This window comes from Erpetoichthys calabaricus, chromosome 6 (assembly GCF_900747795.2).
Source record: "Erpetoichthys calabaricus chromosome 6, fErpCal1.3, whole genome shotgun sequence".
NCBI lineage: Eukaryota > Metazoa > Chordata > Cladistia > Polypteriformes > Polypteridae > Erpetoichthys > Erpetoichthys calabaricus.
The window spans coordinates 95,540,893-95,558,669 of NC_041399.2; the positions used below are offsets into that span (position 1 = coordinate 95,540,893).

The 17,777-nt window shown below is 37.4% G+C and overlaps 1 protein-coding gene across 1 annotated transcript in view; it reads right to left on the reverse strand.

Annotated features, from left to right (window-relative positions):
* Positions 1 to 17,777, reverse strand: part of LOC114653471 (cadherin-6-like) — a 342,207-nt gene that overhangs the window by 89,391 nt on the left and 235,039 nt on the right. The window contains exon 4 of the mRNA XM_028803817.2: positions 12,025 to 12,144. Coding sequence (XP_028659650.1) covers positions 12,025 to 12,144 — 120 coding nt within the window. The remainder of the gene's footprint in view (positions 1 to 12,024; positions 12,145 to 17,777) is intronic.

Here is a 17,777-nt window from a genome sequence, read left to right on the forward strand (position 1 = left end):
TAAATTTGCCATCATACGTGTTTAGTTAAAAAGGGCAGGTATCTTTTAGCTTGTAGGATAAATGGCCAAAGTATTTAAAGATGCATGCAGGAGGAGAGATATAGCCAAGTTTCATTTCACATAAAGTTTCATACTACATACGTGCATTGTTTTTAATACCCATTTTGTGTTTTATTGTTTAAAAGCTAATCCTTTTCATTGTTCAATTTTTTTCTTTAAAATATTATTCATTCTTTCTGTTTGATGTTCAGAAAATGCACTGTATCCCAAAGCCTGCATAGCAGCACATAATTTACGGGAGTTAAGTGTATCGTCTCATGCCTAGTAAGGATATGTGAGAGGACAATGTATTGGTGGGCAAAACATACCTTGTCTCAAGCAGAATTATTTAACACGCCAGCCCTGGGGCATAACTGTCCATTATAATTAGTCTGTCAGTCACTGTCTAACCCGCTTAGTCCTGAATAGGGTTGTGGGGGTGCTGGAGCCAATCCTAACATGCATAGAGCGCAAGGCAGGGACAAACCCTAGACAGGGCACCAGTCCATCACAGGGCGAACATACACATACCCCAACCACTCACTAGGACCAATTAACTATCGCTAATCTACCTAATTTGCTAATCTTTGGATTGTGGGAAGAAACAGGTGCACCAGGAGGAAATCCACACACACATGGGGAGAACATGCAAACTCCAGGGTGTGAACTCAGGTTCCCCTACTGTGAGGCAGCAGTGCTACTACTGCACCACCGTGACACCCCCATTATAATTAGCAATGTGGATATTGCTGGCTTAATTCTGGAGTGCTTTATTAGTTTCCTTGATGTACTCTATTAGGAGTATGAGATGAAAAACTCAGATGATATAAGAATATTATAAAAGTACTTGTTCATACTATGCAGTAAAGTATACATAGAGATGAGGTTTTGTGTCACTATTAATTTTCTTCCAATTTATAACAGCCACACACATGGACATGAAAAGTAGTAGATGTATTGGCTAAAGTTCATAGTAATGGAAGAATTGTGTTGGTATGATTGTATAATATTCTGAAATAATGCACTTCTGAAATGTTATGAAGTACAGAACAAGTGGCAACAGAAAATGGTGTTTATTCTGTAGAATCTTACAATGACAGTGTTCCATAGCATTCTGCAGCATAAAATGAAAGTATTTACAAACATTTTTTGTGAGGTTTGTGAATATTATAATGCTGCTGAAGTGGCTTTCAAATATCCCATGAACTTAAAATCACAAATATAAAAGTAGACACTAATTTGTATTGATGGTTATAATGTAAGAAATTCTGTCTCGGAAAGTGCTGCCAACCACAAAGTCCGTGCACCTCGCTGGTTATCTGCATTTTGAAATGGATCGCTCCACAGACAACCAATAACAATTTCAAAATAAATCAACTTCAATGTATTTCAACAGAAAATAAACTCATTACTTATGACAGCATATCCAGTTTAAGACAACCATAGACACATGGAAGTGAAAAAAATTAATAAAAAATAACTAATATAATTAATTAAAAAACAAATTGAGAAGATAATATGACAGCATCAGTGGCAGCCCTAACAATAGTAAGCTATGCTAAATTCATTGAACTTACAGTCTTGATTTAATTGCTGAGAACAATGGGGCTTCTATAATACTGTACCATAATACTGGTGTATATCATTCAAGAGTTTGGATGTCTTTGTTCCTTGTTAATTTTATTGATCCTTGGAATTTTAGTCAGCCCAGCATCTTCAGATCACAGTGTATGACATGGAGTATAGATACTTGTAGATTCTGCAATATGTAGTAGCGAAATAATGACTTTATATGTGAGAAAGAGGACTTTTAAACCATCTCTAAACTCAATTGGATTCTATGATGTGATTTAACAACTGGGGTTTTATGATCATCATAGTTGTATTTGCTGCTCTGCTATGAATGAACTTCTGAGTATTAGTGAACAGCCCGCCCGTTAAAGCATTTCAATAGTCACTAACGCTTGTTTCAGCTGAATAAATCTTTTCAACATAATGCCTTCAATTTTGTAATTGTCTGTAAGCTGGAGAAAGCAGGTTTTACAAAACAAACTGAAGGTTAAATCTCTGTCAAAAATAATATACAAATATCTGCTGCATTCATATAAACTATAATGAATGTTTTTTGGTTAAGAGTTGTCAGTATGACCAGTATGACTGCTTTTTCTGAATTTATAGGAAACACATATTACTGATCTAAAATTTAAAATCACTAAAGCAGGTAACTAATTATGTACAGTATAGTATAAAAATAGTTCTTTAATAAATAAAAATGGCAATAGGTGGAAGGTCATGATTCTCATCATTTTCCTTTCAAAATATTTTGATAGCACTCACCGAGCATCAAAGCTTTTGTCATGTTAAACACAGCAGTCAAAAAGGAAGGAGAAATTTGCACCATCGAATCAATATATGGTTAACAGCTATGCCACATACTGTAACTAAAGAGAAGAAATCATGCATCTTACATAACAGAGGGTGGGGATCATGCTCTGATGCAGTGCGTTGCCGCACCCACCAAAAGGACGAACCAACTGGATTGGGACCTGAGTGCAGCGGGTGACACCTCAGGTTTTTTTTACGGTGGCTGGAGTGTCAATCCTGTCACCAACCCCCCAAGTTTTCCCTGTACGTAATAATTAACTTAAATTTCAAGATGAGCTTGACAGGCCTGGAAGTTATTAACCAAAAAATATGAGGCGAAGTTAAAAACATATTTCAAATATCTTCATCATGTCAGATGATATTATATAACAGTAGTTCAAAACATTTTGCCAACCTCAATCAATAGAATGCATGAATCTTTTTTTTCTCATTAGCTTGGTTTGACTACATTTTTAATTATTTTTTCACTCTGTGTATTACACATTTCCCTTAGGACAGAACTGAGAATGCTAGATTAAAGTTATGCATCTAAAATATTCTAAAAAATGTATCTCTAATGGTTTCACATTTCCTTCAATATTTCACTGCATCTGTAAATATTTCATACATAAAAAAATGATCGAGATGTTAAAATGATATACAGTAGACGTTTTTGAACATACTTCTAAGATTTCTCAAACTCATATCCAAATATATTAAAAAGATTAAGAGATATATTAAATTGCATTAACATTTAATATCTGCAAATAAAATGTTTATTAAAAATTCATAGATATATTAATATATTATAAGCATATTATAATTTGAAGCACATTATCCACACTTTTTTTTAAACTTACAGGTAAATTAGTTCATTACATATCATTAGTTAGAGATGTCTGACTCATAATTAGAAATATGAGCAAGTCATTTAGTAGAAGGATTGTATCATAGAATTATGATCTGAATATGTAAAAGTTTTTGAAAAAACAGAATCTAAGAGACGTGTGCTTTTTGATTTTTTTTTCTCCTAATTCTCCAAGCAACTTGTTAAGTAGGCATGCAGGGCTTAGTGCAGGAATAGAGTCATGTTTTCTAATTTTATTTTTTTTCTTTATTCTATTCCATTTGAGCCACACCTTTCAAACTTGACGGGGGTAATAAACTTTTGAAAAGGATGTTGGTAAGTGAAAAGATTTGTATTGTCTCTTAATACTGTATATACTGCATATCTGTCTGGTGGTTGGCAGTCACAGTGCCAGCCAAAAAAAAGGTGTGGTATGGTCTAGCTTACAGAATTTCACACGTGAGCTACAGTGTTACCTGCTTAACTAGCAGAAATGAATGAAATTGATGCTCGTGATGCATTATTTATACATGATAAATTGCTTAATTTATCCTTGCACTGTACGCATTTTAATCCATTTAACAGGAAATTTTACAGCTACTACTGTAGGTCACTTGCTATTTTGGAAAACGTTTTGAATTATAGAGTATGTGAATTTCCCCTTGGGATTAATAAAGTATCTATCTATCTATCTATCTATCTATCTATCTATCTATCTATCTATCTATCTATCTATCTATCTGTCTGTCTGTCTGTCTGTCTGTCTGTCTGTCTGTCTGTCTGTCTGTCTGTCTGTCTGTCTGTCTGTCTGTCTGTCTGTCTGTCTGTCTATGTTCTGGCTTTACTGATTGTATATAAACTGCTCAAAAAAATTAAAGGACCACTTTAATTTCTCAATGGGAAAAAAATCATGCTGGATAGCTATACTGATATGGACTGGATAATGTGTTAAGAATGAAAGGATGCCACATCGTTTGATGGAAATGAAAATTATCAACCTAGAGAGGGCTGAATTCAAAGATCGGAGGCTGATTATGTGTTTGCTTATTTTTCTGTATAATCCTATTCATGTAAGCTCTTGTTTGTTAATATATATATATACGTTATGTTCGATGTAAAGATGTTTTATTTGTAAAATGTAATGTTATATAATGGTTCCCAGTCTGGCTGGAGAGAGCCAGGGATAGAGTGTATATGACGGAAAGCTGATTATGTGTTTGTTTATTTTTCTGTATCATTTTATTCAGACCTCTCACTATGTGAAGTACTGTATGTGTGATCCTTTTGGCTTCCTTTTCACAACACAGAGTAGTGGCCATATCTCGGACACAGTGACAGAGCAAGGACCGGCTACACTCGCAAACAATAATCACAATGGCCCACTGGAAGCCCAGTCGATGCAACTCTAAAATAATCTCAATATTGTATACATGTACACAAATCTGCAAGTAAAAGTACAACTACAATCTAATTTCATTGCAAACATTGCTATGAATTTGACTCGTTCAGTTGCTACATTTCAATGAAAAGCAGAATGCTGCAACCGCTCAATAGCACAGTGGTGTAATTGGTGTAACAGATGGCCAGGGTCCATGCCTGGCTGGGACGCCCCTTCATCACATCTGCCAGGAGGACAAGGGTGGGAAGCCCAGTATCTCCCCCTGGATGCTAGATGGCAGCATCCCTGGGTTGCAGCCCAGTGCAGTGCCTTGGACTCCCCCAGGGCTTCATGGGGGTTGGAGTTCTGTGCAGCTCTGTGGAGTTCCGCAGGCGCTGCCAGGGGGTGCTGCAACAGGAGCTGCTGGCCCCTTTTGGGCACTGGTTTCGCATTACCCAGAAGTACAGCCTGATGACCGCAATCAACCACTTGGAGCACTTCCGGGTGCCTAATAAAAGGGGGACTGTGTTGTGGCTGGAGGGATTACAGGGAAGACGTGCTCTCCAGCTGAAGAAAAATAAAAGGTTGTTCGTTTTTACACGTGCCTCCCGTGTCCAATCTGTGTCGGGTCAGATGCTATATAGCGTCATTCTTACATTGGTCATCTTTGTGTTTGGAAGGTTAGGATTCGATCTTAGCATTAAGTGATTGTTTTTCCTTTAACATATATGTATTTGTTTAAAATAATATAAAACAAATATTTTATAAAAAATAAAATAGCAAATACCATGAAACTATATTGGTTTTTTGGCCTTAAAGTGAAACCATATTTATTAAAATCAAAATCGATAATAACAAAGAAAATAAAATTTAAAGATTAATGCACACTGATAGTGCTGCTGTCTCACAGTAAGGAGACTAGGGTTTGTGTCTCAGGTTCTACTCTGAATTTGTATGTTTGTGTGTGTGTGTGTGTGTGTGTGTGTGTTTCATTTCATTTATGTTAGGTAGAATGCCCAAAGGGGACTGGGCGGTCTCGTGGCCTGGAACCCCTACAGATTTTATTTTTTTCTCCAGCCTTCTGGAGTTTTTTTTTGTTTTTTCTGTCCACCCTGGCCATCGGACCTTACTCCTTTTTATGTTAACTAAGGTTGTCTTATTTTAATTTCTTATTTGTCTTTTATTCTTCTTTTCTTCATTATGTAAAGCACTTTGAGCTACTTTTTGTATGAAAATGTGCTATATAAATAAATGTTGTTGTTGTTGTTGTTGTGTGCGCGTGCGTGCGTGTGTGTGTGTGTTTTAAGTAGGTCACATATACTGTGCACTGACAGAGAGGTAGTAATAACACTTCACAGATGATGGAGATGGAGATATTTAGGAGGAGGGGGTCTGTGCTTGAGCCATTTTTTGGGCCTTACCTGGTACTGAGTGAACTACAGACAATTAGAATGTAATGTCAAAGTTTAGCAGCAGCCTAAGCTTGAGTAGCCAATGCACAAGAACAGCAAATACTACATAAGCACAGAGTGAGAGTGCACAATATGAGAAAGCTTAAGAGATAATCAATAGACAGCATTCTATTCAGATGTGTAAACTATTGAGAATCTCTTATCAGTATATCAAAGAACTGTTTTTTTCCAAAAATGATTTATCAGTTCTGTGCAAAATGTTTGGTAAACTGTTGTCAGGGAGAAGCAAACATCTGAAATGTTTTTCACTCATGACCTGCTGTTCACAAGGTGTTTCAAGTAAAGGTTTTTGAGTTATATATGATAAAATGCAAACAAAATCTTGTCACAGCTGACATCAGACCACATGCTTCTACCTTTAGTTTTGAATTTCCAGAACATATCAGGTCATACACTTTCAAATAATACCAGGAAAAAGGGTCTAGCCCCCTTAGTTTGTGAGTAATCATGTGCCAAACATTAGTATTATATATATGTGTGTATGTCACACAAGTGCGAGTAGGAGGCAGCTAAAGGGCTTGAGTAGTAGTAATACCATATCAGACCAGGGGGTGGCAGGGTGTACTGACAGTCTTTCTCAGTTCCTTGCAGACCATTCCCAGGAAATCCCACCAGCTTCCGGTGCCACTGATGACATCATTTCCGGATCTGGCCCCTTTAAGGTGGTCACTTCCGGTTCTGGCCCTCTTGATAACGCCACTTCCGGTTCTGGGCCCAATGACGTCACTTCCTCTCTTGGCCTTTAAAGCCGCCATCTTATTTCCACATCATCAGTTCTGTTTTGGACTCAGTCTTGTGAACATCTCTGTTCAATAATTTTCAAACTTTTGCAGCCAGGATATAATATACGGCTGGCTGCCCCAAACCTTTATAATGTCTGGAGAGTATTTCTTCTCACAGTATATATATATATTCCGCCACACCAGGAAGTGCTGCAGGAAGGCCATCAAGGAGCACCTGGAGCACATCCGGGTGTAGTATAAAAGGTGCCATCTCAATCCATTATATACAGGTTAATTCATTAGACATGCAACCTAATAGACAACCATGAGGTTGAGGTACAAGGTTCCAGGTGTCGGTTTTCTCCCGAATAAACAAAGAAATGCAATTTAGTTGGGCTGGCAAAGCTCCAGTGTGTTCATGGGTGTGTGTGTGTGCGTGCGTGTGTGCGTGTGTGTGTGTGTGTGTGTGTGTGCGTGTTTATGTGTGTGTATGTTTCGGCCTTGCACTTGATTGTTGCTGGGATAGGCTTTAGCTGCACCGCAAACCTATTCAGGTTAAGCAAGTTTGGAAGATGAATGGATAGATGGATGGGTAAAGAGCTACATGCTGACTTCAAATTGTTTAGAGTGAAGGACATCTGCAAGTTTATCAGCTCACAATGGCAAGTCAGGGAAATTATTCTAAGTAGATATTGTCACAGACCAGAGACATTATGGACATATCTGTACATAAAAGCACATGAATTTGTGGTAGGAGCCTCTCTGTAAGACTCTCTTGGAAAAATATGTGCTTAAGGCATGACATGTCAGAAAAAATCTTACTACTTAGTCCTCATAAAAGAGGAAATTCATTTAGGACCCCTGAAATAAACTGACTAGATTAATACAACTATAAAATTATATGAAACTGAAGTATAATAAGGGGTTAAACATTTACCCATGTTTGCCATATCCTTGCAAGAGTAAGTAAATTAGGCTATTTCACCATCCAGTCAATCAACAATATCATAATATAATTTGAATTCTATGCATCTGTGTTTTCAATGTTACACCAGTCCCAGGATGATTATTATTGTTGCTGCAATTGTTTTATTATCTATGTTGTAGCCTCTAGTTTTTGCTAAAACCATCCACACCATATTTATGACAAGTCAGACATCATGCTGTTCACTACTTCTGTTTTGTTTTTGTATGTTTCATTGATTCTTTTGTAACAATTGTAAATATTTTCAACATGTATTTTTTAACCCACCCATCAGTCTTTTGGAGCCATTTAAATCCATCACAATCCATCCATTTCTTTAGTATCAAGCACTTACACCAGCATGTTAAAAGCCACATTCAGCAACACAACACAACTTTCTTGGAAACCACAATAAAGGTCAGAAATAAAAGAAATTAAACTAAAAAAAAAGCATTTGCAATAAGACTGTGCGGAAAGCAGGAGTCAATAACTCTTTAGTTTAGTACTGTATGCATGTAATTATAGAAGTGGGATGAACACAGTACACAGAGAATATGCAAACTTCACATAGATGACAACTGCGGTTGAAAATCAAATTCAGCAGAGCTAATCAGAGTCTTTTTCAAATTCCATTATGCCTTTTTTATAGATGATGTATGCAAAACACAGAACAGAAGGTAATCCATTTCTGTGAGGATGTAATCCTGAAAATCACACATCATATTTACACGATACAGTGCAATAAAATACTGTATAAAACCAATAAAAATCTCAACAGTGTTCAACATAAATTACATAATTTAAGAAAAGGATTGTCGATGCAGATAACACACCATTTCAAACCATTTCAACCTTTAACTCCTAAACCTACTGGACTTTCACTGGTACTGCACTACTTAAACTTTTCACTGCTTTACCTGGTGGATTTTCAAGTTAGTGCAATCACATTACTGAACCTTTCTGAAATGGTGTGATTGCTGCCAGTGCAGTATAGGCACAATAATGTAGTATCTTCCCCGGATTGTGCTTGGCTACATCTGTATATTAATAACTTCTGCATATCGGTTTACTTACTTGGTATTCATATTATAGTAAGGTGTGAGAGAGTTAAAAGAGTTCTCTTTAAAGTTCTAAACTATGCTAGCTTTGAAGAGTGTGGTGGTACCATTTTTGTGGCCAATATGGGTCATCTCACACACTAATCCTATGACACAAGTACAACAAACAAGTCACTGGTCCAAAAAAGGCTTTATTTTCATAAATACCTTCCAAGTTAGGCTTTCTTCAGAACACACTTATATTCCCACACTAACAGTATTCTTCCTATACCTTCTTCTTTTTTTGTATTTTAAAGTCAGGACCTGTGGTAATTCTGGTACCTCAGATGTATAGCCAAGAAGCCCCTCCAAGTCCACGACAGCTCAAAAAGAACTGGGCAGGTGTTTCTCAGCAGCTCCCTCCATATACCCCGAAGGACCCTGTCGTGATGTGAAATTTTGCATTTAAGTTGATAAATATTTTGTATGTCTTTATTTGTAACTTACACAAAGCAATGAAATATTAGTGTTACATAATTGATAATAACAGCAATGGTTTAAGAACCCCTACCCCCTTTTTAGGACTGAGTCTCTTTGTAATTTTACAACAGGGTTGGGGGAAGTGCCTCAAACAAGTTTGGCCAATATTTCTCTGCTGAAGTCTCTCAGTCAACCCCCTCAGGAAAGCCAGGCTGCCTAACTGCCAAGCTTTACCTTAACACATGGTTTGGAGGGTAGGTGTGAAGGTATTCTATCCCCCCATTGGTCTGAAGTATGGCTGTTTGGAACTGGCTTCTGGTATCAGAAGCCTTTAAGTACCATGACGCCCTATTGGCTCTAGGGGTTGGACAGAAAACCTATAAATTTGCTTGCTTTACCTGACCCTCTCTCTCTTACCAAACTGATGAAAGACCATCTCACACACTATGAACTGAAAAGGACAACACAATGAAGAGCACAGCTTGGCAGCCATGTTGAGACAGACATGCGGCCTGTTCTGAAGAAAGCTAACCACAAATGATGCCTTAACTAGAGACATTTTAAGTAACTAACAAGTTTGTGTGCTGCCTGAAACTACACATCAACATTTATCAGGTTACAGTAATCCCTCGCTATATCGCGCTTCGCCTTTCGCGGCTTCACTCCATCGCGGATTTTATATGTAAGCATATTTAAATATATATCGCGGATTTTTCGCTGCTTCGCGGGTTTCTAAGGACAATGGGTCTTTTAATTTCTAGTACATGCTTCCTCAGTTGGTTTGCCCAGTTGATTTCATACAAGGGACGCTATTGGCAGATGGCTGAGAAGCTACCCAACTTACTTTTCTTTCTCTCTCTCTTGCGCTGACTATCTGTGATCCTGACGTAGGGGGTGTGAGCAGGGGGGCTGTTCGCACACCTAGACGATACGGACGCTGGTCTAAAAATGCTGAAAGATTATCTTCACGTTGCTACCTTCTGTGTGCAGCTTTTAAGTATGCTGCACGGTGCTTCGCATACTTAAAAGCTCAAAGGGCACGTATTGATTTTTTTAACGGTCTCTCTGTCTCTCTCTCTCTCTCTCTCTCTGCTCCTGACGGAGGGGGTGTGAGCTGCTGCCTTCAACAGCTTTGTGCCGCGGTGCTTCGCATACTTAAAAGCCAAACAGCCCTATTGATTTGTTTGCTCCTTTGAAGAGGAAGATATGTTTGCATTCTTTTAAATGTGAGACTGAACTGTCATCTCTGTCTTGTCATGGAGCACAGTTTAAACTTTTGAAAAAGAGACAAATGTTTGTTTGCAGTGTTTGAATAACGTTCCTGTCTCTCTACAACCTCCTGTGTTTCTGCGCAAATCTGTGACCCAAGCATGACAATATAAAAATAACCATATAAACATATGGTTTCTACTTCGCGGATTTTCTTATTTCGTGGGTGGCTCTGGAACGCAACCCCCGCGATGGAGGAGGGATTACTGTATATGGTTGCCAATATTCAAATATACTTTGCATATTGTTATTATTTATGAATATTATCAATAATTCATTATTTAAATTGTAACTTAACTCCTGCTTGTCTTTTACTACACCTAATTGCCTGAGGTTGTACATGTAGAGGGCAAGGTGGGGAGAAGTTATGTGGTACAATACCTTATGAACAGTGGTAAATCTGGGAGATTTGAAGGATTCTGACAAAGGCTACATATTAATAATACAAAAGGGGAAAGTAGAGTAATATATTACTCTACCAAGACAAAACAGACCCCAATCAGGACTATATGTTCACTCTATATGTGCCATGCAGTACTCTGGCTGCACTAACAGGTGCACTACCAGAGGTCTGCTGCTACCCTGAGAAACATATTGCCCCATGAGTCTATGACTCCCCAAACCCCAATACAGGAAGGGGTAACTAACACCAGCCATCCTGGGCAGAATACCAGCCCATCCATACTGTTCTTTATGCCCCTTTTCATATTGATAATAATCTGAGATGAGTTCCCATCCAATTACCAGTAAAGCAAATTCTAGGATTTTTCAGTCCTGAATTTCAAGTACACTCTTTGTCTGTAGATTTAATTTTCCTACAATTTATTAATCAAAACCCAACTGTTTAAATTAGCAAAGCAGCTTGTCTAATAAGGTTGCTTCCTTTTTGCTCTCTGATACTTGGTACATAAAAACACAATACTTTCCTTTAAGCTGCAAATAGTAAAGCAGAACATATATTTTATAAAACAGAGTAAAATATATGTGCGCATGTATCTGGAAACTTTGCAGTCAAAGAATAGATCACCATATTAAATGTACTTCAGGCAGTGTTTGTCTATGAAACACAACAAGACAAAATGTAATATTATATCTGGAATAAACACTAACAAGCTATGGAAGTTCAGTTTGGTTTGAAAATCAATTCTGATATAATTATATCTGCATATATTGAACTTGGCAATTCTCACCAAGGATAAGTATCAGGACACCTTCTCAAGTGAATATTCCCCGAAACAGTGTACAGTTTCTGACTTCAATACATCTATAGGTAAGCGGACATTAGCCTACATTCCTACAGAGGAAGACAAGGACCCTCCAACAGCAGCAAAATCTGCAATGTTAACATGGAATATCAGTTGCGCTGAAGTCATTCCCAAATAGCACTGCTGGATGCTACTGACTAAAACAGGAAAATAATTTGATGATAGATAAAACATTACAATATCTTACCTGTTTCAGGTTCTACTGAAAAGTATGGCTGTCCCTGAAGGATGCTGTATACTAACTTAGCACTGTTCCCATAAGTGGCATCATCGGCATCTTTTGCTGTTACCTGAACAACAAATGTTCCTAAAGAAAAACAATATAGAAAATATTGTTACCCATTTATGAATCAATTTAGTAAATTCACACTTTATCAAGAAAAGAAAAAACAAAATTGAAATTTGCATTAAACTAATTCACTCATATATCTTCAAAGTGAGATGGGTAAGCTTGGATTGACAGCTTCCCAGAATTAGTTGGAGGTATTTCTGAGGATTCAAACTATCAGAAACACATTATCCTGACTTTGGAGTAGCTAGGCTACACATTACTGTGGTCAGATGACAGAGAACAGGTTATAAATGGGTTTATAGATTCATCAGGTCAATTTTGTCACATGTACATGGCGTAGTGAAACTCTGATTTGGATGTGCTAATCAATGTGCAACAGGATGCCATTATAATAATATATTAAGTCTGTGTTTTTCACAGTGCACATGATTCTTTCTTCTGTATCCAAAAATATTTTGGAGTTTACAGTGTCCCAGCACTTTAGATATTACCAGCATTTACTTAAAAATAAAAGAAAAAAGGCAAATTTCTTCAAATTCTATAATTCATACTTAGAATTGTGGATGCCCACAAACTGAGCACACTAAAGTGCTATAAAAATACATAAGATTTATTTAACATATTTACTTTTTATGCAGGATTTGTCATTTTTTTCTCTCTCCAAAACAATTATCACAATGATTAACAACATGTCTCCTGTGTTAGGAATACTATGACCATTCTGCCTATTCAGTTTCTTATTATTGTAAACAACACTATCCCAATAACAGCAATAATTACTAAATATTTCACTTTGTATTTTAGATGTACTTTTTAAAAACATGTATGAAGTTAACATTAAAAATGTAAGACCAGAAAACAGAGGCAATACCTCACTATTACACATTAGATTACTGTAAAAATATACTGTAGGTTACATGACATATACGATATCTATTTCATACAACTTTCCACATATTTGGAATGATCTATTTGCAAACAAGTGTTTATCTTGGTAATTATTCCACTACTGTGTGCTTTCTGTAAATAATGCCCCATTAATACTTACATTCTAGTTACTAAAAGCTGAATTGACCAAAGAAATTTTCGATTGAGTGAATGCTGGCACATCTGACTGCCACTGTTCTCCGATACAGTTTGTATCTTTTTTTTATTGTTCTTTTTTCTACATAACTGAAAACTGACTAATTTCATTATATTAATTTAACCTTATATTACCAAGAGCTACCTGATTACTGGATTATCTCTTCTTTTCATTCAGGAGTAGGTTTCTGCTCGGGTTGAGCTCTAGATCCTTTAGGTGACATTTTCAGGAATCAACTTCTGTTGCTATGCTATATGTCTACAAAGCCCAACTCTGTCCTTCCTCTTTTTTTCATCAATGACTGTCTACTTGAAATAAAATATTGGTTGTCCTCCATTTCCTCCAACTCAATAGCCATAAGACAGAGGTTCTCCTCACTGGCTCTAAGTCTACTTTATCGAAATCTAGTAGTTTTACACTTAACATTGATGGTACCTCAGGCTCTCCCTCTCTTCAGGTTAACAGTTTGGGGGTTATCTTTGATAGTACCATGTCTTTTGAATTCCATATCATAATGTTAATAATGTTATATGGGCATCTCTTTTTAATTTCTGTAGCATTGTACATCTGCAACCCTCCCTTACACTAAATAGCACTTCATTCTTTACTCTCACATTGGTCACTTCCCACATTGATTATTGTAATTCTCTTCTCTTTGGTGTCCCGCATAAGCATCTCCATAAACTTCAGCTTGTTCAGAACTCGGCTGCCCGCATTATAACTCGGACCCCCCTGCATATAACACATTACTCCATCTCCTAAACAGCTTCATTAGCTTCCTGTACAATTCCACATTGATTTTAAAATTATTTTACTTACCTTCAAAGCACCCCTAACCACACTCTTAGGTCCTCCATATCTGGTCTCCTCATCATCCTACCTACAGGCCTAATCACCATGTGTTCCAGCGCATTTAGTCACACTGCTCCTCGTCTCTGGAACTCTCTACCGCAAAATATTTGGGACGTAGTTTTCCTACCCATTTTCAAATCCTGTGTTAAGACTCACTTGTTTACATTGGCTTACACTATATGATCTTAGACTGTAATTTTATTTTCCTTTGTTTATTTTCAGTTTCATAGATGTATGTATATCTTTACATTGTAACAAGGTTCTATATATGCACCCAACCCAACACAGATTCACACTGGAGGCACACGTATAAAATAAATAAACTTTCTATTTTCTTCACCTGTGGGGCACATCTTCCCCATAATCCCCACAGGCACAACACAGTCCCAAAAGCACCACGTACGCCACACACTTCTTCTCCTGCACCACCACTCCTCCCAGGCAACCTTGTCCTCCTCCACCTGACTCTGGTCCCTGAGTGGTGGTTGCTGGATCCTTTTATTGGACACCCGGAAGTGCTCCATGTGCTTGATTGCCGACATCCGGCTGCACTTCCAGGTGTGGTGAATATGCTGCCCAGACGGGCTCAGGAGTCCCAGCTGCAGCACCCTCTGGCGGCGCCTGCGGGACCCAACAGGGCTGCACCCAACTCCAATTCCCATGGAGCCCTGCAGGAAACCGAGGCACCACTCCAACTCAGGGGGGCGGCCATCCAGCGTCTAGGGGGAGGTATTGCACCATCCAGGGCTGCTCACCCTGAATATACAGTGAAGAGGCATCCCAGCCGGGCATGGACCCTGGCCGTCCGTCACAACATGCATGTTTGTTTATTAATGGTTTCATGATTTTATTGTTTGTATGGAGTCCTTTGCTGTTTAGAAAGGCACCTTAATAAAATGCATTATTATTATTATTATTATTATTATTATTAAAACTCTTTGTTATTAAAATGCTTTATTCACTTATGTCATCGCATACTGTTAATCAGCTTCACGTGCATAGTCACTTGGGTAGAATCTACCAAGATTTTCTTGTTTGAAATTATGTATGTACCTGTATTATATCATCGTGTGCTGCATATCACTTTGCTATAAACCATACTGCTATTTCCTTTAGGGAATTTCAGCAGGTTTCACTCCCTCTGTCCAAAGAAATCTCACTATGACATGTTGCTCAACAACACTGTAATCCTGCAGTGGAGCGTCTATGTTCGTTTGATCCTGACTTCAAAAAGACTAATGGCAGTGCGCTGCACTGTGCATGTCTGAACTGCCCATAAGTCATTACAAATGTGCTGTATTCCATCAGCTTCTAATCATTGCAGCTACCATGTAATTTACAAATTGCTTTACTGTCAATCCTAACAATGTGGTAATTATGGGATTTGGGGCATTCTGTTCAGGTTTACTTAGTAAAAGGTATAAAGGTGGGGAGAGAGTAACCCTAAGATCCTACCATTACAAAACATTCTCTAATATACTAGAATTTTACATGAGGAAGCAACAAAAGCATATAATATTATTCATATAAGTTTTCAGAAAGCTTTTGATTACTTCCCATATAGACTAGCATTCAAATAAAAGGAGGGGTAATTCAAGGTGTAGATGTGGAAAAATTGATTTAAACAACTGGAATAAAGGGTCATGCTAAATGGAACCTTTTCAGAATTAGGGAACATTTAAAGTGGTGTTTCTGTGGGATCACTGCTGCCCTTTTCAATATGCACATGACCTGGATAAGAATATACAAACTGGTTACTGGTAGGTCTGCAAATGATGTCAAACTAGGTGGAATGGCAGATCATCTAGAATCATCTGAACCATTACAGAGGGACATGGGCAGAATATAATGTGCTTGTGCAGATTTGTGGAGGATGAGGTTTATTGTAAGTCAACATAAAAATTGCACGTTGGAAGGAAACTTGTTTGATCTGAATGCACAACAGTAGGTTTGAAACTTTCAAGAACATCTCATGAGAAGGTGTAGAGAAACTCCAAAGAATAGTGACAAGGATGATTCCAGGACTGAGAGGTACAGTATTTGATATAAGGAAAGATTAAAATAAATGAACCCTTTTGGTTTGAATAAAGGGTAATTAAGAGATGAAATTAAGTGTTTAATAGTATAAAGTAAATTAGTACAGTACAGTAGATCTAAGTTGTTACTTTAAAATTAGTTCTTCAAAGAGGACACAGATGGAAACTTGTTAAGGGCAAATTTCACACTAACTTTATATATTTTTTTTTTTCACAAAGAAAATTATAGGTACTGTACATGGAGTATATTAGCAAGAAGTGTGGCAGAGAGACGTACTTCAAGGATTTTTCAAAACATGATGTGATGTTATTTTGGAAAAATTAGTGGATTGGATTGTTGCATAGAATGGCCTGTTCTCATCAAATTTGTGGTAATTTTTTTTTTTTTTTTTTTTTTTGCTTTTGTTATCGAGCACACACTTCTCATTGCATGCCTTTGTGCTTTCAGATATCTTAAAATTGTTAGTTGGGCATCAGACTATAAATATTGGCAAATTAATAGATAGTAAATCTTGTTTCCTTGTACTAGCAAACAACTGAAGTTTTTATTGATATTAAATGGTACTATGAAAAAAATAAGATTGTTTGATACATGTACAGTATATTCTTAAAGCTGCTAGCCAATTGCATAATGGCTCTAACACTCAGTCTCTGGTACTTTTAAATTGCACTGGAAACTTTTGTGACCTAATTTATCTCGCAGAATACTGCAGACTGAAAATTATTATTGTTCTATTATGAATTGGTCATGCCAATTTCTTAGATCAGGGGTGTCCAAGCTATGGCCCGCAGGCCAACTGTGGCCTGTGGTCCATTTTTAATTGGCCTGCAGCAAATTCTAAAAATATAATGAAATATGGCCCACACACGAAACTTGTTCTTAACTGTATTGTACTTCTTTGGATTAACACAAGGCGGAGCTACTGTCTTGATCAACGCAGCGTCTTCACAAACAAGTGCAACCAAAGAACAATTTTGCTATGGTGACCAAAAATGGCAGAACCAAAGAAACCCACAATAGCAAGTGAGTGCAGAAAATTTCAGACACTGTGGGAAAATGAATATTTCTTCCTAGAAGTCAAGGGCAAGTTTGTCTGTTTGATTTGGAATGAAACTATTGCAGTGATGAAAGAGTATAATGTGTGTCGACACTACAAAACCAAACATCCAATCTACACGTCCTACACTGGTGCCAAGCAAGAACACAAAGTTAAGCAAATGGCAGCTAGTCTGCTAGCTCAACAATAGGATTTCTTCTGTGCTAACAAAACACAAGAACATGCCACATTAGCCAGTTATGAGGTAGCACAACTCACTGCCTGTCACAGGACACCTTTCTCAGATGATGACTTCATAAACCAGTGCCTCACTAAAGTCACAGGAATAATGTGCCCGGAGAAAATGCAGGAATTTAACATCGTTCGCTTGTCCAGAAACGCAGTTGTGCAGCAAATTGAAGATTTGTCAGCTAACTTAAAACGTCAAGTGTCGGATAAAGCTTGTGCTTTTGATTTTTACTCAATTGCATGTGATGAGAGCACTTTATAATACAATAAATGAAAACCCATTAATGGAAAGCCGTGATGCTGTTTTTTCTTTAAGCATATTCAATTATGAAAAATAATTTATGGATATTTGATTGATTTTGCTAGCTTAATACACAGGAGGTGAGACAA